Here is a 23,461-nt window from a genome sequence, read left to right as displayed (position 1 = left end):
ATGTATTTACTGCATACAATTACAAAGCAACCAAGAATTACTACAGCCTTTCATGAGTTTATAGAAGTTTTTTCTGAATTCTTAATGAACAAGTTATATTTGAGTCCTTGGCTCATTTCACTAAATCACTTGTTCTCTTAGGCTTCTTCTATAAATTCCGTAAAGCTAGGCCTCCATGACATTCTACATTTTCCCACATCTGCTTAAAACAAATCTTCAAGGTGGCCTCAATTAGAAGGTTACTAGAAGACTTACCTGGCATTGCTTGGTTCCTTGAGGGCTGGAGGGAGGGTGTGTGTGGGGGGGGGATGGCAGGGGGGTGGGAAGTGGGGGGGACTCAGGAATCAAGATAGGAGGGAAGGGTCAGACTGGGTGGACTCACCTGGGCTGTCCACAGCACCAAGGATGGTGCTGCAGCTGTCACCCCTCCAGCTTCTCCACCGGGGGGGGAAGGAGGGGAGACAACACTTCTCATCTTCAGGAGCAGGGAAGGGGAACGAGGCTACAGTACCTGACCTCGGCTCCCAGCGATACTCCTCTGGGGTGGCAGGGTTGCTGGCTGGCAAGAGCCCCTCCATCCAACACTGCAGCCAAAGGCCCGGGGGGAGGGGTTTGGGAATGACTTACCTGGGCAGGTGGCCACCAACAGAGAGAGCTTTGGTCCCAGCTACTCACTTTTGTTGGTCTGGCTGCACACACACTCCCCCCATGGTCACCCTGCCATATAGCTGTCCCCTGTGCTTGCTGCCCCCAGTGATCACTCACATGTAACTGTCCTTCCCATCAGCCCCTTTCCAGATTATGGAAAACAATCCCATTCTAGGCACATCCCATTTTCCTGGCAAAACCAAAACCTGACCTTGCTTTAAGTTAGGGTAAGAGGAAACTGCATACTAAATTTCGTGGTCCTAGCTCTTACAGTTAAGGAGTTCTTGAACAAACGGGCTGACAGACGGACTCAAGAACAGATAAACGCACAAACTCTCTAAAATAGAGAGATTTGTCTTATGAATAAAGCAATATTATATATTTTATATAAGTTACACCCACATGTCTTCAAGAGGAGATATGGTTGCTGATATACAATAGTTGCCTCTTATTCTGGAAGAAGCCAATTGTGCATTTTAGAGGTGAAAATATTTATTATTCATACATCATGCTGAATTTGCATTGATACTTCATAGACAAAATTCCTTTTGCATATGAATATGAAGCCAGATAGGACATACCAAAGAAATATGGGTGGATGTTTAATAGAATGCTGTGTCACTTTTTTATTTAATAGCCAAGTTTGATATCTTCTGGAAAATGCATTAGTATAACTTATTTGCCTAAGGAATCATAACATATCTTGCAGCATTTGTAAAAAAATAAAATAAAATTTAACAGATTGTATTTAAACATAGAAAAACACACTGCTATTTCTAGTGAACAAAAATTTTCAGTTTAAAACTCAGTCACAACTGAGTAACAAGTAAAAACAGGATACAGACTTAGAATTGTGACTGTTCTTCAGAGTTCTGTTCTATTGTTGGGCATGGAGCCAAGGTAAGCTACAAACCAAACTAAAACTTAGCTGTGCTTTAAAACAAAAACGCGCGCGCACGCACGCACGGCCAGTTCTGCAAATGTTACCATTTCTTTTTGAAAAATATCCAGCCAAAAGGAGATGGTTTCCACTGACAATTAAAAATAAAGCTTAAACCTGGACTCAGACTTGAAACTGGCTTGTTATTTTATTATAAAAATAACTCTCCTTTCTGAAATGATCTACGTTTAATGAGGTACAGCCACCTTTCGCCAACTGTAAACAATTTTTGAAGTGTGTCTGCTTACAGATGGGTATTTCACAAGATAATGTGGAATAGGGTTGCCAAATTTCCTGACTGGACACCACTGCTGCGAACGATGTCTGGTCCATCTGGTCAGGAAAGTTAACAACTCTAATCTGGAATGAAGTTTGCCTCCCTGATACCTACTCCTCGCCCCATGCCCTGTTCCTCAAATAGAAATGCCTCAGGAAAGATAAAACAAAAGCAGAGGTGCCCTCATTAAACATGATAAAAATAACCTTTTACGCTCCAGTTTTTATTTTTAGCCACAGAATGAATATTTAGTTATGTAACCCTACAGGTTTCATAAATCAGAAGGCAAACAGGACATATTTACATTCTTTGAAGTGTACTATGAGGGCACATGGCTGTACACCAGTGACAGGCAGCTGGGAGCATGCCTAGTATGAGTCATTAGTTAAAATGTTATTGTTACAAAATAAATAAATGATTCAACCAGTGTGGAGTCTTGTGTTCATTCACACGTAGGAGAAGGTTATTTAACCATGTCAGTGCTACCCAATTTACACTTCACCAATCCCAACAAGGTCAAACTTTGCAACATGCTTTTCCCTCTGACAGTTCTTGAAATTGTGGCTACACTTGTTCTTGACCCTCCGACTTTCATGCTGCACTTCAAGAACTGTACCGCCGAGGAACAAGCCCTTAAGTGTGGAAACAGGTGGCATTCACAGAATGCTAAAAGCTCACATAAAATCTTTTTGCTGGAAAAGTGAAAAATATGGTCTTGCTGAAAAGATTAACCAAGTTTGAACTCCATGGGCAAGGGTGGGAGTCAGGCACTTTTCAAATTGTCCTCCTTAGTCACCCCCTCTTAAGGTGGAACAATGCCACAAATTTGAAAAAAAATCTGAAAAAAAATCCTGCAATTGTGTCCTTGTCATAAGCTTTTAAGCAATCTGCTAGCCACCGGATTTATAGACAGAGGAAGAACTAGACAACCCACTCTACCCAACAGGATTAGAGACCATAAAAATGGCATCTGTGTGTCACTGAGGAAAAAGAAAAGGGAGCTCCAGTCCAGCCCCAGGGAGGTCGCAGAGCACCACTTGAGGGATTTCAGAGCATCAGAACTATTAGAAATGAAAACAATAAATCTCTGTAAAGCCACACACCCCTCCACATATTTCTTTTTAAGCTGATGCCTCTAAAGAGCTGGCAATAAATGATCATTTGCCTCAAATAGTAACACGCCTTCTTGAACTGAGCACGATTCTTGGGCAGATAGGGGATTTGGGGCAATCAATTATAGTTTACCTCCCTTCTGAAACCTTGATCTAGAGCAGGGCTGCTCAACTCTGGAAGCCCAGGGGGACACAGTGATACCGTACATGCCAAGGGCGGCAACTTAAGTGTGGTTGCATATACATGCAAATATATGCAAATAGCTTTTCACACTGATGGGCATGCATACAATTAAGGCAAGACTACACAACACACAGGCCCCATTTAAGACAGTTCTGCTGATATTAAAATGCAATATTTATCCGCTTTCCACCCATATGACAGCACTTTCAATGAGCTGTATGTGGAATAAAATATATTAAAACAAGACCCCTGTGACTAGTTGCAGTGAGGTATCCTTACTGACTACAAAGGTGCTGTACAAAGGCAGGGAATTAGCCTCCTTCCGCTGGAGGAAAGCAGAAGCCCCCAAACAAATTAACACCTGGCTTCAGGGTTTGTAGACATTTGAATGTTGCAAATAAGTCCTGCAGCCCCTTAGTACTAGTCACTGTTCTTTTCAGCTACCGACTCTCAAACTGTTAATGGCTTAAGAAAGAAAAGATTCTTTTAACACCTATATGCAAACTTTGTTTGAAATGTAATCACGCAAATGTCCTCCTAGCACAAACACATGCCAAGCTTCCCCCCATTCCTCCAAGCCAGCCTAACAGAGAGGACTGCAGTGAGTCAGATGCCCAAACAAACTGCCCCCTGACTCCCCTGACTCCCCCCTCACTGCATGGATGCCAACACTTAATCACTCCCTCTTTCCCCCTCCTACCCCATGCAGTCTGCCCCTTTACCTCCCCTTACCCAGCCCAGGAGGACTGAAGAGACTGCTGGGTCTCTGCCTCTCTCTCCTCTGCAGATGGGACTTTCCCCCAAGCCAGTTAATTACTCCCTCTTCCCAGCCACTCCTTCCCTGCTTATCTGCTGATAGCTGCCTGCCCAGTGGAAGACCATCAGACTAACACAGCTACCCCTCTGATTCTTGTTATAATGCAGAAGACTCACAAGCAGCCTCAAAAATAAAAGTATGTGCAGACACAAAGGATGGTATTTTTCTAGTCACCAAGGAAAACAGAGATGGGATTAATTGGCAAGAAAGTAAATATCATTCTAGAACAGTGTTTCTTAAACTTTTTAAAACTGAGGAACACCAAACATAAATTTTTTTTTATGAGGAACACCAAAAGATTTTTTTTTTGAGAAAAAAAAAAGAGAGGCAGCCATTTTGACCTCTGATGTTCTCTACGGCACACCTCCAACTGCCTCACAGCGCTCCAGTGTGCCGTGGAACACAGTTTAAAAACAACTTTTCTAGAAACACTTCTTAATAATAAAAAATGAACTTTTTATTTGATCTGGTCCAAGAGGTAAACTGGACCACTTGGAAATAGTGACCATAATGTAATAAAATTTAACATCCTTGTGGTGGGAAAAACACCTCGGCAGCCCGACACTGGCATTTAATTTCAGAAAGGGGAACTACACAAAAATGAGGAGGTTAAACAAACAGAAATTAAAAGGTACAGTGACAAAGGTAAAAGTTCTGCAAACGGTACTGAAACTTTTCAAAGACACCATAATAGAGGCCCAACTCAAATGTATACCCCAAATTAAAAAACACAGGAAGAGAACCAAGAAAGTGCCACTGTGGCTTAACCAATTAAAAGAAGCAGTGACAGATAAAGAGATATCTTTTAAAAGGAGAAGTCAAATAATAGTGAGGAAAATACAAAGGACCATCAACTTTGTCAAATTAAGTGTAAAAATATAAATCAAAAAGGAATCTGAAGAACAGCTAGCCAAAAAACTAAAAAAGTAATAGCAAAATGTTTTTTAAGTACATCAGAAGCAGGAAGCCTGATAAACAACCAGTGGGGCCCTTGAATGATCGAGATGCTAAAGGAGCACACAAAGATGATCAAGTCATTGCAGAGAAGCTAAATGAATTCTTTGCTTCAGTCTTCATAGCTGAGGATAATGGGGAGATTCCCAAACCTGAGCCATTCTTTTTAGGTGACAAATATGAGGAACTGTCCCAGATTGAGGTGTCATTAGCGGAGGTTTTGGAACAAATAGATAAACTTAACAATATCAAGTCACCGGGACCAGATGGAATTCACCCAAGAGTTCTGAAAGAACTCAAATGTGAAATTGCGGAACTATTAACTGTGGTTTGTAACCTGTCCTTTAAATCAGCTTCTGTACCTCATGACTGGAAGATAGCTAATGCGATGCCAATATTTAAAAAGGGCACTAGAGGTGATCCTGGCAATCACAGACGGGTAAGTCTAACGTCCGCACAGTGCAAATTAGTTGAAACTATAATAAAGAGTAAAATTGTCAGACACATAAATGAACATAATTTGGAGGGGGAAAGTCAACAAGGCTTCTGAAAAGGGAAATTATGCCTTACTAATCAACTAGATGCTTCAGGGAATAGCCAAGTTAGTCTGTACAGGATAAACTTTAAAAACAACAAACGGTTGGGTAGCACTTTATAGACTAACAAAACACATAGATGGCATCATGAGCTTTCATGAGCAGAGCCCACTTCTTCAGATGACCGGAGTTTTGGTTTTAGGATGTGCAGACCCAAAATAAAATGTTATGTTCATTTTAAAGGAGGGGGGAAATACAGTCAAGTTAAGTGATATCATCAAGGCCACACACTAAGTTACTGGCTGAAACTGGTGTTCTCAACTCAGGAGTTCTGGCTCCCAATAACCTATGCTAATCACTAGACCACAATTCCTCCCAATATTGAAATGGGCATGTTTATGAAATTTGGAAGGGTACCCCATAAAATGAATGTGTCACTTTATTTCTCTCCCCCACCCCCCAAAAACGCCAAATAATATTAATTTCATATTAATTGTTTTTAAATAATGCAAAGGATTGTTCTGGGAGAGATAAGAATGTTTAATTCCTAGGAAATCAGTTATGAACAGTGATATAGTTATTCAGGGACAGCATTATAACTTACATTTATAATAGTAGTGATACATATTCAAACATCTTTGGTTGACAAAATATGCTCTTTTGCAATGCTAATCTGACCCTAAACACAAGTACCAGGGGAAACCTTGACAAATGTCTTGTTGGAGTTGTCATGTGTAGCATGTTCAGTACTATATGAATGGTCATTTTACACAAACCAAACAAATCATTTTACACAAACCAAATGTACTTTGATAAAACTAACTTTTTTTGTTGAACCAATCATTTAGCATTACTGCAGGTTAATTTTTTTTAAAATAACTAAAATCTTTCAATTGAATACCGCAGGTAAAAAATTTGAAAGCAAAGAAGTTCATAGCAAGAAAATTTAAGAATAAATGTAAACAAATATATATCATCTTAAAATTACTAAGCAATAGCACCTTACATGTTCTCAATGCAAACACTTCAGTGAAGTGTACAAATAATTAGAATTATTGTGCTCAAACATGAAAAGCTGAAATACCACCTCACAGGCACTGATCCTGCACAGAATTTCAAAGGCGCTCCATTTGGGCATGAGTTCACTCACACTGAGCTCACTGAAGGAGGGAATCCTTAATCTCTTTAAAATGTAGCAAATAGTTTGTAACAAAATCAGTGAGATAAATGGATCGGCTCCAGCACCAATTACTTATTTGCTACTTCAGAAGTAGTATTTTGTCCATCAGTTAAAAAAAAAAAAAAAACTGCTCTCTCCCAATTGGCAGTCAAATCTAAGGTGATTAAAAAAAAAAAAAAAAAAACAAGATGCCAAAGATGTCCCACGGAAAAATCAGATGCAGCTGGCAATGCAGAAGTTGTAATAACCTGTTATCTTAAGTCTTTTTTACTATAAGAAATGGAATCATTACTGAGCATGATGTTCTGCAACCGTTACCCTAACCATGACTGAAAAGAGTTGACTGTTCAAAATTGTTCTCTCTAGTTTTCTTCCACTGAATCACAATCACGCTTTCTGAGATAGTTTTTACACCTGATCTACATTCAAACATTTTTAAGAGAAACATGTTGCTAAAACGTTCATCAATAGTTCAATATCACAGACACGGTTTTGTGGTTCAGTCCTACAACCCCATATTCATGCAGGAGTTTCTTATTCTCATGATCAGGTCTCCACTCAGGTCAATAAGACAACTTTTGTAACTATAAACAGACCAATGTGACTACCCCTCTGAAGCTTTGTAACTATAGACATTACTAATTAAAATGACAGATTTTAGGTTATAATCAGGACACTGAGAAATTAACACCACAAACCAACTTTTAGGGCTCTTAACCATGGAAACACTTACTCTCAAAAACTAACTGTTCTCCACTACTGGTCTATATCCCAATACTGTGGCTTCTGGCATTTCTGTCTGGGATCCAAAGAATGCATTTTACTGGAAAGGAAAAGCTAAGTTTGACTTCAAACAACTGGAAGAGCTGAGCACATTTATCTTTTTAAAATGGATTTATTTGTAAACTGAGCAAGTCCTATCAACGGCAAAGCACCTTAGATATTCTCCAGCCCTTGAACTAAAGAAAATAACTTTAAATGCAGGACTTTTTCAACGGAACATGGTGTTCTCCCACTGCCAGTTGCAAAATGCTGCTGAAATAGAACAGATTTGTACCAATGTAATTTCTTGCGTGTGGATAGGAATCTAACAAAACACTATAACCCTGAATACAAGAACACTGCAACTTTATAGGAAAAGACTACCGAATTTTCTTAAGAGGAAATCAGAATGCATGTAAATGACAAATTAAAACCAAAGTAATTCTTCCCTTTCTTTCTTCAAAAGAAATGTAAGCAAGTTTATAGTAAAAAATACTACACTAGTAAATAAAGTATGTGTGCCTATCAACCACCAACCAGGTCTATTGACCTTGGACAGCGCAAACTAGTTGTACATCACTCAGTGTCCCTTAAGAACAGAAACTCTTTATTCCCTTGCGGGTAATTAACTTTCATGTTCACACAATGCAATTCACACTAAATCTTCTAAAGAATGAATGACATTTGGTGCAATTATTTCTGCACATTTAACTCTCCCTAAGACTGTGAGTATCAGAAGTACAAGATGCACGAAGATAATGGACACACAGTATGGCCCCTTGGACATTAAGGCCTGCATTCTGCAACTTGTTACAAACCAGCAGACCCCTGCACGCACACAAATCCCCAATCATTTCAGGGATGCTAGATCCATGCACAGATGTCTACCCACACACAGACAATTGCAAGGTAACGGCTTTATTCTCTGACCTGCACACAGAACTTCAGTTACTATATGAGAAGATTATGAACCAGCCCTAAGTGATGTGCTTCCAGTTCATCTGAAGAAGTGGATTTTGCCCACAAAAGCTCATGATAGAGAGATAGAGAGATTTGATTAGCCTCTAAGGTGCCACAGGACTACTCACTGTTTTTTAAGTTACAGACTAACACAGCTACCCTTCTGAAACTTTTTGACCTAGTCTTTGTCTTAGAGATGTGGTATCCAGGGGCCTGAGTCTTTATCATTATGAAGGACTTAAAGGGGAGGACCTTTATAAAAAACCCTAAGGAGATAAAATCAAAATTAATATGCACATTTGAGGGGAAAAATCAAAATTAGATTAACGTCCTTGAAAATTACATATTTATAAGCATGTGTTTTACTAGGGATGTAACATTCTGGTTAAAAAGTTAATCAGTTAAACAGAACTTTTAACCAGTTAACTGTGATCTGGCAAGGCGGAGCCCGCTGCCACTCAACCAGTTATCGGTAAGATGCATACTTACTGGGTAACCAGTTAACCCTTTGCTTCTTTAATATTTACAATACACAAGCAGTCTTCTGTTAAAAAAAAGATCACGAGCAGTACCAAAATCTTTTTAAATTTTTTTTAAAAAAAATCTAAAATGCGGTGTCAGAAGATCCTTCTTTTCACACGTTATTTCACAATGCCTATCGAATTTTTTAAAAATGTCAGTTGCATGACTTATGTTGTATTCAGACTCTGTTATAACGTAACGGTTTCACTCTGGCTCCCAGCCCTGCTCCCAAGGAGCCGGCTGCTGCCCTAGGCTGCAGATTCTGCAGTATAAAGCTTATCCTGCAGAACATGCAGTGCAGCAGGCTTCCTGGACTGGGGCTGCAACAGGCTCCCAACGCACACTGACTGCCAGCCTTGCTCCCAGGCTGCCAGCTGCACTACAGGCACCGAAGTACAAACTTTATACTGTGGTTACAGTTACTTAACCATTTTTAACATCCCTACTGTATCATTTGTGTTGATTTTTAGGCAATATTTAAAATATTACCAAAGCACAATATCACATAAAAATGTTGTTCCACTTAAGAAATTAGCAGCTGAGATTTGAAATAAAACCTAAAAATGACTAAGCATTTTAGACACTGATTAAGTAATGTTGTGGCCTGATTTCTCAAACCCTCATAACAGAGCTGTAGTGCTGACTTTCACAAGTAGTACAGGTTGAATCTCTTTAGTCCAGCACTCTCTGGTCCGGCATGATTTCTTAGCTGAACTAGCCAATTAGCTCGTCATAAGATGGGATTTTCAGGTCTCTCCACGTCGGTCTTCTCTCCTGAGCCTCCGGTGTCTCGCTCCGTCTCTCTCTCCCTCTCTCCTCCTCCTACTGCCTCCCCCTCTTTCTCTCTCTCAGCTTTTCTCCACCTCCTGCCTCTCTCTCTCTGTCTCTCTCTTTCTCTTCTCCTTCCCCTCCTGCCTCTCACTTGGGGTACCGCGGAGCCCAAACAGTCGTTTGGGCTCCGTACTCCCCGTGCTGCATGTGGGCACAGAACACAAACAGTCGCTTGCGCCACTTGCTCCTACGCGGCAGCCCAGCTGAGCAACGCAGAAGTCAGCCGAGCGCCACGGTGGGAGGTGAAGGGGGGGAGGGCGGGATGGTGACGTTCACGGCTGGGGGCAGGGCCTGGAGCCACTGTCACACCACATGTCACTGCCCCACCCCTCCTTTGCCTCCCGCCGTGGCACTCGGCTGACTTCTGCACCGCTCAGCCAGGCCGCCACGGGGGAGCAAGAGTCCATTTGGGCTCCCCCGTAGCAGCCCGGCTGAGCAGCGCAGAAGTCAGCCGAGCACCATGGCCCCGCCCCTTGGCCATGTACATCACCGCCCCGCCCCTCTTCCCCTTCCACCGCGGCGCTCAGCCGAGCCGCGGGGAAGCAAGCAGCCGTTTGGGCCCCACACTCCCCATGCAGCTCAGGCCGCCCAGAGGGAACAGCCAGCATTTCAGCGTTACAGACTCTCAGACACTGGGCTACTATATATATGATGTCCACCTATAAGGATGTGGCCAAGGTTCCTGCAGTCCCATAGAGTTTGTTTACAGCCACCAGTCTTGGATCTCTGTGTTCTGCCCTGTTATTTAGCTTTAATTTACCCCTAAATGTCTTCCAAGAGCCCTGTAAGCAGTGGAAGTGGTAATGCTCTAGACAATATTGACCTCCCACGGTTTGGTACCGGTCAGGTCCCAAGGGTGCCAGACTAGACAGGTTCAGCCTGCACTGACTTGAGTGGGACTACGCCCAGTGCGAAGTACTACCTGCAGCATCTGCAATGTTGGGCCCTCATTTTTCATGATGTATTTCTTCAATATATTTTAGTTTTTACACATGTATAAAGACCATTTATTTATTCAATCATTTTCATCAAACTCTTAACAAAAACAAACATGATCTTAATAAAATTAAACACCATTACCATCATTAATATTTAGCCTGGTGTTTAAAGAGTGTATGAATTAGCATTCTTGGTTTCACTAACCTTTAAATACTGTTTTGCATAGTGTCTACATTTGATTGCTTGCAAATTGTGTGTTCTATGAACATGAAAGACATATTGCTCTTTAACATAGGCTTCAACACAAAGCAAACAAATTCTCTCAATTCATAAAAATTTTGCTAACTTACTGTTTAATAATTCATTCATTTTCTTTTAATGTTATTTCAGTCATGTGGCTACAGCTTATACATTAAGAAGTCTCACATGGCCATAAGCGACGAGGAGTCCTGTGGCACCTTATATACTAACTGAAGTGTAGGAGCATAAGCTTTCGTGGGCAAAGACCCACTTCGTCAGATGCATGTACGAAGTGGGTCTTTGCCCACGAAAGCTTATGCTCCTACACTTCAGTTAGTCTATAAGGTGCCACAGGACTCCTCGTCGCTTTTGCAGATTCAGACTAACACGGCTACCCCTCTGATACTTCACATGGCCATGTTCATCTGCAACTTTAGAAATGAGTTGTCCTGTTGCACCTTAGACATTAACAAAAATATATAGAATCATGAGTTTTTGTAGGTAAAAAACATGCCAATTCATCTGAAGTCCCTTTTACCCACACAAGCTCATGATTTCTATTTTTGTTAGTCTCTGCAGCGCCAGAGGACTATTCACTGCTAATACACTAAGGTTATTGTTTTCACATTCTGTGTTTAGGATTGAAAAAAAATCAAGCTACGAAATTTATTGTCATCAAAATGCAAGCATTCAGACTGTGTCAAGTTGAATTTTGAGCACGAATTTCACAAAAATATTTTTCAATAACTGAGTAACATTTGAAAAACCACAAGTAATGTAGGCAGATACCGTTTTCTCATGTCTTAAAAAGTATGCAGACAAACATTAACAGAACTATCATATGGATTAATATGGCAATGAATGGACTGTTTGTTATAGAACATAATAAAATCAATGTATGCCATTGGGAATAATAGGCATATTAATAGTCCTTAGATGAAGAGGATGAATGAAACAACTCCATGTATTTCCATTATCATTAAGATTTTATCCACAACAGAAACCTTTGCACAAGAATACTGGAACAATGTAAAATGTTTCCAAATGTTAATGTGACGCTAGTTTTTTGTTTACTTCCTTGTCTATGAACCAGATTCATCCATGTCAGCACAGCTCTCAGAACAGTGCTTACTTAGTGAACACAGCTGAGTCCAGAAGAGGGAGCTCAAACACTGTTCTGGCAGAGATCCCTCAAATCCTAGTAACTTCCAAAAATGATTAAATACACAGCTAGAATCCAGAGGACCTCCCCAACTGGATTAGAACCACCTTTAAACGGCAGATGGCATTCTGACCCTAAATTACTTTTTTAGACCCTGAATGTTCTGACATTTGAAGGGCCATATATGAAGACCACCATTATTTGAAATTTTTTTTGGTCTGTAACATTTTGGTCCATATAATCTTGAAAACTGATTAATATTTATCAAGATATACTAGGGGGCTGCGCTCCCTGCTCGCTGTGCTCACCAACTCCCCATCAAGGGAGATAAGCAACCTTGGCTCTCCCTGGCCACCATGCCAGCCAGGGTCCGTTCTCCCCTCTGCCACTCGGGCCCCACCCACCAGCCAGGGCCCCCTTCTCCCTCTCCACCCTGGCCTAACTGCAGCCCAGCTGCTGGACCCGCTTCCCTCTCCCACACCCGCTCACACTGGGAAGGGTCGGACCATGCTTCCCTGCCATATGCAGCCCCAGCCCTCCAGGTGGGTCAGGCTGGGAGTTGGTGGGGCATGTTCCTGTGGGACACAGAGTGATGTGATGATGTCACTCTGTCATCCCACTCTGTCATCCCACAGGAAAAACTTTTAAGTATAGTAAGATAAAGGTGGCTACTCCATCATTTAAGGTAACATACACAGTGGCAAGCATCATCAGGCTCTGCTGTAGCAGGTATTTTGTTGGGGAGACTGATGCGACTGGCCTACTGATCAAAACAAAGGAGTAACCGGTATGGGGAAAGCTCTTGGAAGTTCATGCTCTGTCCCTAGAAAGAGGCTGTCCACAAAAAAGCCACTCCCCTGCATTAAAAACTGCTTCTACTTTCCGTTTATGACCCTGAAACCCACAATAAAGAGTTCTTTTTCACTCACTTTGGTAAGATGGGAGTCTTACAGATCTCTCTAATTGCTATAGTCCTATACACAAGTCCTATACACAAGGGGCAATTCTATTTGAAACACATCCACACTTCAGTACATTCCCTGTGTTAGCCATTCACTTCCCTTTCCCCACCCACACTGCTTCACATAATTAAAAAAAATGCTCCCAAGTTCTCTCTGCTGTAAGTTCATGGCTCTTCCCGATTTCCTCATGAGTAGGCTAAGCTCCCTTTAAAATGTAAAATATTTAAATTTCAGGGCAGGAGGGGGAATATGTTTCTGGTGTGAAAAAAATATCAAGACTTTCCTGTTTCATATTTAAAATACTTGGGTAAGAGCAAGAAAATACCATGACTTAAACACACAAACACAAACACACACATGCGACTGATTATACTGCACAAGTAGGTGGAAGAATACCAACTCAGAAAAGTGTCACTGCGTATATATACACAAGTTTTACCATAGCAAGTCTTTGCCTTTGCTATGACCAATAACTAACACCAAATAGACAATACAGTAAACACTTCAAAAAGACAATTACTAATCATGAAAAAATAAGAACAAATTTTGGGTTGGTTCCACAAACTGAATCAGAATAACACATTTTCAAACTGACAGCAAAGTGTATGTGGCTGCCAAGTGAAATTGAGAGCAAATAGCAAAATTGTGCTTAATTCTTTTAATACTGCATTTCAAATACCTATAATAAAAATCATTTTATAAACAATCCACTAAAGAGAGATTTTGCTCAGCTATTTAGTCAAAATTTCCATCACTTCACAACCCAAAATCCTGAAACAAGTTATTCAGCTTGGGTCACTTTCTCAATGCTGGTCTTCCTTAAACTAAAGAAGAGTTCTATCTGTAAAATTCAAACTCGGCTTTTGAACACAAACATTTGGATATGCTTGTATCTGGGAGTGTGATTTGTATCCAGCCGTACTGTATATAAGTATATCAAATTGTGAATGCTCAGTACTGAATATCACTGTTCAAAGGGCACATTATGAGTTCATTTCAGGAATTCTCTCTCAAGAATATTCAAATCTTGAGAAGTATCCAGAGGGTTGAAAATGTAAATAGATTCTTTACAAAATCCAACTTGTATTGCTACTGTGTTGGTAGAACTTGACAAGGGATAAGAAAAGATTCAGATAAGAGCTAACATCACTAAACTGCTTTCAGTATACTCTCCTAACACAGAGCGTAACTTCACACAGCATCCTCCATTAAATGTCAACAAATAGTGTAACGTGAACAGTGTCACCATATGCCATAGTAAGAGTTAGCTGATGTCTTTCCATTAAAACAAAAGCACAAGATGGGTAAGGTAATATCTTTTACTGGACAAAGTTCTGTTTGTAAAAGAGACCGAGTTATTTTAAGAACAGTAAACCAATAAACAAGTATTTACGCTATTCTGATAACAAGGAATATAAAGCAATACGAGAAATTCAACATGTCCCCTTTCATGGTGCAATGGGGCTACAAACAGGCATGCTTTTTAAAAAAAAATTTAAAGTAGTATCAACAATGTTCACACACAAGCTGAAGACACTAAAGGACAGGGCTCTTGCTCTCGCTCTCCACCATCACTAGATCTAAACAAGAAAAATCCATAAGCAGTCAAAATAGCACCCTGACGTTCCTGGCAAGCACTGAAAATGTATTTGCTACACTGTAATGTCTAATTATGTGTTTCCCAAAGACAGCACAAGACAAGAAGGAGCTGGAAGTGTTCTAGTTACCACTAATAATTAAAATATAACAGGAAAAATATTAATGATGTCAACTCCATGAAGTCACATAGTTTCTATTTATTATCAGTGTGGTTCTTGTGTCTGAACTCATCCTGCACAATGTCTAAGTTCAGTTATAAGCTAATCAAGGCAGGGACTTCATCGCTCTATATTTTGTAAAGCAAAAGGAAGCTTTCAGCACTCTACAGAAGGCAGCAAGAAAGCAAATGCATATTTACACTGAAGAACAAGGATCAGATTGTAAACTCTTAGTAAGAGACACAATGCCTTTCTGTATGTTTGCACAGGACCAAGCATAAAAGGCCCTGAACCTAGATGGGTGCTACCTTCTTAGTATTTGAAATCTTCCCCGCATTCCTTATGCACCTTACACCCAGATGATGGTTCTCTCACCTCAGTCTCAGCTTTCACCCACACAATGATGCTCATTATTATTCCTAAAAACGGATCCTATCCAGCAATAACAACCTACTTCTGCTCAGCAGGTGGGCATCATGGCAACCACCAAAAGCTGGACAAGGCAAAAGGGCCTGAAGAATCCCCATGCCACAAATCCAACCAACTGGTCAGTGAGATACCAGACTACATGGCGTGCCTTACCCTGTGTCTATAGGGGAGAAGCAACCTAAGGAACCCAGCTCTCCAGAGGCAGAAATTAAACCATGCACCAAGCATCCCCATCTCCCTCAGTGCCCCATAGAGAAGGTGGGTGTCAATCACCCCTTCTCCCTCAGAACTCCTGGCCCCATAGAGAAGAGGGGTGTCCATCACCCTCCTTGGCTATTAGTCCCCCCATCCCACAGAGAATGGGGCTGTCAATCATCCCCCTTCTCCCTCAGTTCGCCCCCCACCCCACAGAGAGTGGGGCTGTCAATCATCCCCCTTCTCCCTCAGTTCACCCCCCACCCCACAGAGAGTGGGGCTGTCAATCATCCCCCTCCTCCCTCAGTTCCCCCCACCCCACCCCACAGAGAGTGGGGCTGTCAATCATCCCCCTCCTCCCTCAGTTACCCCCCACCCCACCCCACAGAGAGTGGGGCTGTCAATCATCCCCCTTCTCCCTCAGTTCCCCCCCACCCCACAGAGAGTGGGGCTGTCAATCATCCCTTCTCCCTCAGTTCCCCCCCACCCCACAGAGAGTGGGGCTGTCAATCATCCCCCTCCTCCCTCAGTTCCCCCCACCCCACAGAGAGCGGAGCTGTCAATCATCCCCCTTCTCCCTCAGTTCCCCCCACCCCACAGAGAGTGGGGCTGTCAATCATCCCCCTTCTCCCTCAGTTCCCCCCCACCCCACAGAGAGTGGGGCTGTCAATCATCCCCCTTCTCCCTCAGTTCCCCCCCCACCCCACAGAGAGTGGGGCTGTCAATCATCCCCCTCCTCCCTCAGTTGCCCCCCACCCCACAGAGAGCAGAGCTGTCAATCACCCCCCTCCTCCCTCAGGTCCCCCCCACCCCACAGAGAGTGGGGCTGTCAATCACCCCCTCCTCCCTCAGGTCCCCCCCACCCCACAGAGAGTGGGGCTGTCAATCATCCCCCTCCTCCCTCAGGTCCCCCCCACCCCACAGAGAGCAGAGCTGTCAATCATCCCCCTCCTCCCTCAGTTGCCCCCCACCCCACAGAGAGCAGAGCTGTCAATCACCCCCTCCTCCCTCAGGTCCCCCCCACCCCACAGAGAGTGGGGCTGTCAATCATCCCCCTCCTCCCTCAGGTCCCCCCCACCCCACAGAGAGCAGAGCTGTCAATCATCCCCCTCCTCCCTCAGTTGCCCCCCACCCCACAGAGAGCAGAGCTGTCAATCACCCCCTCCTCCCTCAGGTCCCCCCCACCCCACAGAGAGTGGGGCTGTCAATCATCCCCCTCCTCCCTCAGGTCCCCCCCACCCCACAGAGAGTGGGGCTGTCAATCATCCCTTCTCCCTCAGTTCCCCCCCACCCCACAGAGAGTGGGGCTGTCAATCATCCCCCTCCTCCCTCAGTTCCCCCCCACCCCACAGAGAGCGGAGCTGTCAATCATCCCCCTTCTCCCTCAGTTCCCCCCACCCCACAGAGAGTGGGGCTGTCAATCATCCCCCTTCTCCCTCAGTTCCCCCCCACCCCACAGAGAGTGGGGCTGTCAATCATCCCCCTTCTCCCTCAGTTCCCCCCACCCCACAGAGAGTGGGGCTGTCAATCATCCCCCTCCTCCCTCAGTTGCCCCCCACCCCACAGAGAGCAGAGCTGTCAATCACCCCCCTCCTCCCTCAGGTCCCCCCCACCCCACAGAGAGTGGGGCTGTCAATCACCCCCTCCTCCCTCAGGTCCCCCCCACCCCACAGAGAGTGGGGCTGTCAATCATCCCCCTCCTCCCTCAGGTCCCCCCCACCCCACAGAGAGCAGAGCTGTCAATCATCCCCCTCCTCCCTCAGTTGCCCCCCACCCCACAGAGAGCAGAGCTGTCAATCACCCCCTCCTCCCTCAGGTCCCCCCCACCCCACAGAGAGTGGGGCTGTCAATCATCCCCCTCCTCCCTCAGGTCCCCCCCACCCCACAGAGAGCAGAGCTGTCAATCATCCCCCTCCTCCCTCAGTTGCCCCCCACCCCACAGAGAGCAGAGCTGTCAATCACCCCCTCCTCCCTCAGGTCCCCCCCACCCCACAGAGAGTGGGGCTGTCAATCATCCCCCTCCTCCCTCAGGTCCCCCCCACCCCACAGAGAGCGGAGCTGTCAATCATCCCCCTCCTCCCTCAGGTCCCCCCCACCCCACAGAGAGCAGAGCTGTCAATCATCCCCCTCCTCCCTCAGGTCCCCCCCACCCCACAGAGAGCGGAGCTGTCAATCATCCCCCCGCCCCCCGAGAGTGGGGCTGTCCATCGCCCCCTTTTCCCTCAGCCCCCCAGAGGGGGGTGTCAATCGCCCCCCTGCTCCCTCCGCCCCTCCTCAGCCCCCCCCCCGAGCGGACACGACTTGCCCCCGCCTCCGCAGCCCCCCCGCTCCTCGGAGCCCCCCCGGCCCCTCCCCCGCTCACTCACCCTGTGGGCCCGGGTCAGGCTCAGGTCCTTCATCACCTCCTCGAAGGCCGCCGTCTCCTCCGCCTGCTTCTGGTTGTGCAGCGCGATCTTCTCGCTGAATTTCCGCGGGTTGTTCGAAGCCGCCATCTTCCCCCGTCCGCATCCCCCTCCCCGGGCGGAGGGGGCAAGGCGCATGCGCGGGGGGAGGGGCCGGGCGGGGGCTGGGGGACCAGCGGCGCCCGCGCTTGAGACGGGGCGAAGCACACCACGGGCGCATGCGTGCGCGGGGGCGCCAGGCGGACGGCGCCATTGCGCAGGCGCGGAGTGTCTTGCTTTCACCCGCCCCCGGGACTGGCCCTTTAAAGATGAGTTGGGAGGGGGGGGGGGAAGAAGAGGAACAAGTTGGGCACCGTCCAGCGCGCACGCGCAGTAAGTCTAGAGTCCACCTTTCCTATTCCCATGCAGCAAGAGCAGATGGGTGGGGCGGTCCCTAGTCGCTCTACCCCCATCCCCTCCCCCACACCCACCACCCCAGGTGCATTAATGTTATATTTAAGCCTAGCTCATTAATTTGAGGGGCCTCACGTCTAATTTCTGGCTGCTTCTTGGTGGCAGTGCTGAGTCAACTAGACAAGCCCCTGTGGACTTTGCTCAAGCCTGGTGGATAAGGCACTGGGCTGGGACTCAGGAGAACTGGATTCAAGCCCTAGCCAGAAGCTGTACACACATAGACTATGACTACACTGGTAGGTTCTTGCGCAAGAACCTGCAAGAGCATCCATGCTGCCTGCCTGCTCTTGCACAAGAATATCAGAAGATGGGGCTTCTTGCACAAGAGCTATTCTCTTTTCTAACAAACGTAAGCCCTCTTGCGCAAGAGCTCTTGCACAAGCAGGCAGTGTGGATGCACGGCAGGGATATCTTGTGCAAGAAAGCCTTATGGTTAAAATGGCCATCCGAGATTTCTTGTGCAAGAGAGCATCCACACTGCCATGGATGCTCTTGCACAAAAGCACATGGCAGTGTGGACGCATTCTTGTGCAAGAGTTCCTGCACAAGAACCCTTGCGCAAGATGTTCTTGTGCAAGAATGCCAGTGTAGACATAGCCATATTGTATCTAGTCATGACTTTCACTGACTCTGGTCATCTGAAGAAGTGGGCTGTGCCCACGAAAGCTCATGATACCATCGACAGGTTTTGTTAATCTAGAAAGTGCAACCAGACCATTTGTTGTTTTTTAAGTTTATCCTGTAGAGACTAACTCGGCTACCCCCTGAAGCTTCTGTTACGAGCATTTGTAGTACGATGCCAACTGCAGGCCCTGTTCACATTTCGGGGCACTCTTGTGCTGCACCCTGTTTGCATGTGTAGCTAGTTATATAGAGCAATGTCCACCTTTGACCTGAATGGCTAGTCAAAGTTTTGGAGCCCTGGGGATGGTCCAGTTGTGAGCTCTAAATTGATGGACTGTGTCTACACTGCACCCCTTTTCCCGAAAAAGGATGCAGCTGAGACAAGTCGGAATTGCAAATGCAGCGGGGATTTAAATTTTCCCCGCTCCATTTGCATGAACATGGCTGCCACTTTTTTCCAGCTCGGGGCTTTGCCGGAAAAAAGCACCAGTCTAGACGGGGATCTTTCGGAAAATAAAGCCTTTTCCGAAAGGTCCCTTATTCCTCTTAAAATCAGGAATAAGGGACCTTTCGGAAAAGGCTTTATTTTCCGAAAGATCCCCGTCTAGACTGGCGCTTTTTTCCGGCAAAGCTCCGAGCCGGAAAAAAGCGGCAGCCATGTTTATACAAATGAAGCGGGGAAAATTTAAATCCCCGCTGTATTTGCAATTGCGACTTGTCTAATCTGCATCCCTTTTCCGGAAAAGGGGTGCAGTGTAGACACAGCCATGGAGTCTAGTCTTTTCTTTCATGCAGTCTTGTCTCTTTACAAGGAAGTTGCAAAGTCCTGCTTCTCCAAACAAAGGAAGAACTGGGGGGGAGGCAGGCCAGGTGATTCAAAAGGGCCTGGGGCTCTCAGCCACTGCCACCACCATGGCTGGAGTGGTGGTGGCCATAGGCCTGGCACTTTTAAATAGCTGCCAGAGTGCAAAGGGCCTTGCTTCCTAGGCCCCGCCTCTTCCCGGCTCACCAGGCTGAAGCCTCCTCCTCCTCCCCCCCGAACATGTCCAGGAGCAAGTCTGTCAGCCCCCCAGCAATGGGATTTCTTAGGTAAAGCTTCAAGCTTCTCTAACCAACCCCAAACCTAAAGGAACTTCTCTCTAGCTTTTGTTGCTGGGCTGCATGCTTTTTGCCTCTGTCTCTCTCTCGTTCTGTATGTTCTTCAGCCTGCTGCCAGTGCTAACAGCAAAAGCCCTTAACCACTGTAAACCTCATGGGCAGATTCATAATCCCTTTTGTCCTAGGCGGGCAGGGGGCATTTGTGATTAACTCATCCTGACCATTGTTCACACCCACTTTCAAAGGCTATGTCTACACTCCCGGCTTCTTGTGTCAGAAGTATGCAAATGAGGCTAAGCGTGGAATATCGCTGAGCCTCATTTGCATACCGAATGAACCGCCATCTTTGCAGAAGAGGCTCTTGCACCGGAAGGAGCTGTCTACACGGCCCCTTCTTGCGCAAGAAAAACCCTCTTGCGCAATGCCGTTCTTCCTGAAAATAATTGGCGTAACGGCACTGCGCAAGAAGATTTTTCTTGCGCAAGAAGGGACAGTGTAGACAACGCCTTCTGGCGCAAGAGCCTCTTCTGCAAAGATGGCGGTTCATTCGGTATGCAAATGAGGACAAAGTAACAATAAAAGCAGCACATGTCACAGTAAACTGCATAATAGCCAGTGTTCCCTAAGCTGAGCATCTGGACCGCTGCCCAAGAGAGATTCCAATACCGGCCAGTTGATTAGCAGAGCACCCACAGCCTCTCACACCTGGCAGCAGGCATTTCAATTGCGGATGCACATCTGCACACACTTTGGTGCACATAAATTTTTTTCCACACTTATAAGGCTACATCTACACTGCTTCCCTCTTCTGCAAAAGCCTATGCAAATGAAGTGAAGATTAGCATACTGCTGTGCTTCATTTGCATAATTCATTAGGAGCCGGTTTTTGTGCAAGAGATTTTTGCGCAAAAAGGCACCATCTACACAGCGCCTTTTTGCGCAAAACCCCCCTCTTGCGCAAGAGCCGTTCTTCCTGAAAAAATGAGGAAGAACAGCTCTTGCGCAAAAACCTCTTGCGCAAAAACGGCTCCTAATTAATTACGCAAATGAAGTGTGGCAATATGCTAATCCGCATATTAGCACGATATGGAGGTAGATCTTACATTGCACTTAAATTGAAAAAGTGATCTTGTGGTTCAAAAGATTGGAGAACCACAAGATCACTTTTAAAGACTAACAGCCTTTTGCATAGGCTTTTGCACAAGAAGGAAGCTGTGTCGACATAGCCATGGATGGAAAAAAATTAGAGGGAACATTGAACAAGGCCCCCCAGAATTACCACTGTATACCCCTCCACCAACCTCTAAATATACCTTATTTTTCCTATATGTATATAAAGCACACACACACACACACACACACCCCGTCTGACACATACACACACACACACACATATATCCTGTCTGTTCGGTGGCATCCCGTTCTTCTGAAAAGTGCCCTGGCATCTTTACTGTCTGTGATGAGCAGGCTAGGCCTGAAAAGACTCCTCCACCCTTGGTAAAATCCATGCAGCTCACTGCCTCTGATTTTAAGAACATGGAGGATAGAGATGACAATGCAGAGAGACTGCAGTTCCAGGGAGTGTGGCTGTTTTAAGACAGAAACTTAGGCTGCTAAGTCATCCTTGCAGCTGTGTTAGTGATGTGTTGATGGTGTCAAGTACCGGGATAGGTGAGATCCAAGCATTCAGCAGTAATAAATCCTGATCATTCTCCTATTTCCCAGCACCCACACATTGGCCTTTAGACTTCCATTTTTATGGAGCAGCTGAGGCAAAGTGGGCGTCCTAACTTTTGGGTGCATTCTTTTGCCACATGCACAGTCCTTGCCATACTAGCAATAACGGTGTATTTTCTAATGGTTGACTGATCAGAGCAGAGACCTAGGAGTCAGAAATCCATTCTTCGCTCCGCTACTGCCTCTTCATGCAGTCTTTGCCAACTCACTTCATCTCTCTGTGCCCCAGTTCCCCGCCTCTCCTTTTGGAGAGAGAATAATACTTATCCACCTTTATGGATGGATGAAACTATGCCTCTGTAAGCAGAGCCTATTACTATGAATAGCAAGGTAATATTTTACCTTAAGTTCCATTTGCCAACCCCTCGTTGATTTATAACATAGTAGCTGATGTATTACAGAACAGGAATAAATAATTAGATAAACAGCAGACTATCTCGTTAAATACAGCCCAGCAAAGTAAATGGAACTGATTGTACAGTGATATTAACAGAGTGCAAGCTGCATAATGCATCTGCAGAGCTAAGTGCACATGGATATTTTGTGACTTACGAAGACTCATTAACCACATGCATTTATTTTTTGTTTGGGAGGGGTGGGAATGATTTGCAGAGTTACCCCCAATCGAAGAACTGATTAATACCCATGAGAATATCAAACATCCTTAGATCTAAAGACCAATCTGCTGACATTGGCATCAGAAGATTAAATGCTAAAGATGAAACTTAGTTCAAATTCCTTTCTCCTTTTGTGAAGTAAGATGGGGGTGAGAGACGACCGCTTGCTTAGATTGCACCCCAAAAGCAGCAGAGCCTTTAATGGCCCCGACTTCTGATTCTCTGATGGCATATGGTGGGGGAACACAGGGTTTTTTTCCCCCCAACAATGTTTTTCTCAAGTGGCTTTGGCTCAGTAGTCCAGAGGGAAACTTCAGAACTTTTATTTATGCTAAAATTCAACACATTGCGAATGGGCCTTAATATAGATGGTAAGTACCTTACATATTACAAAGACAGCCTCCCCACCTTTTGATGCTTGTAGTAACTCCAGATTAGACACTTAATTGACTCTTACAATAAGCAATTTCCTCCCTCCTTGTCTCTTCCTTGTCCCCTCGCCCCCACCTTCTGTTCTATGTAGCTGATTCCTTAGTTTGGAATTTGTTTACTTTTTTCATTGTATCCCTCTATTATATAATGGTCATGCCCAGGGCTTGACAAACGGCGGCGAAATCTACTCGCCAGTCCCGTGCTGCGCATGCGCAAGACCCGCATTGCACATGCGCGCACCGCCGGTGAATGAGGCGACCGGCTGAAATCTACTCGCCACTGATGAGTAGATTCACTGATTTGTCGGGCCTTGGTCATGCTAGTTCACTTTCAGAATATGATTTGAAGAAGTGGGTCTGGCCCATGAAAGCTCATCACCTAATAAACCATCTCGTTAGTCTTTAAAGAGCTACCTGACTGCTTTTGTGTGTGTGGTCCTGTTAGGTTATTGGGAGAATGAATTACAATGGCTCAAGAAGGTTTTTGTGCCTGTGCTCACATTCCATGGTTTTTAAATAATTTGTGTAATCACCCGTCGGTAATCCTGCAGGGGCTTCCTAATGCAAATGGTTACACATGAAGAAATGAAAAATTAGCCCTTCAGCTGCAAATAGTAGCTGTGGAAAACTCTTATGGGAAAAAGAAAAACTACTCCAACCATTGAGTAATGGCTCCAAAATTATGGGCGGTT

At 44.9% G+C, this 23,461-nt stretch overlaps 1 protein-coding gene across 5 annotated transcripts in view; it reads right to left on the bottom strand.

Moving 5' to 3' along the window:
- The window catches only part of CRTC1 (CREB regulated transcription coactivator 1), an 83,251-nt gene extending 65,289 nt beyond the window's left edge, over positions 1-17,962 (bottom strand). For all 5 annotated transcript variants that reach the window (XM_075902875.2, XM_075902877.2, XM_075902878.2 and 2 more), the window contains exon 1: positions 17,774-17,962. In XM_075902875.2, the coding sequence (XP_075758990.2) occupies positions 17,774-17,947 (174 nt within the window). In that variant the 5' untranslated portion in view covers positions 17,948-17,962. The remainder of the gene's footprint in view (positions 1-17,773) is intronic.
- Between the last annotated feature and the right edge of the window lie 5,499 nt (positions 17,963-23,461).

This window comes from Pelodiscus sinensis, chromosome 32, assembly GCF_052426305.1.
Source record: "Pelodiscus sinensis isolate ZL-2025 chromosome 32, ASM5242630v1, whole genome shotgun sequence".
Lineage (NCBI taxonomy): Eukaryota > Metazoa > Chordata > Testudines > Trionychidae > Pelodiscus > Pelodiscus sinensis.
This window is presented reverse-complemented; position numbering and strand designations above follow the sequence as displayed.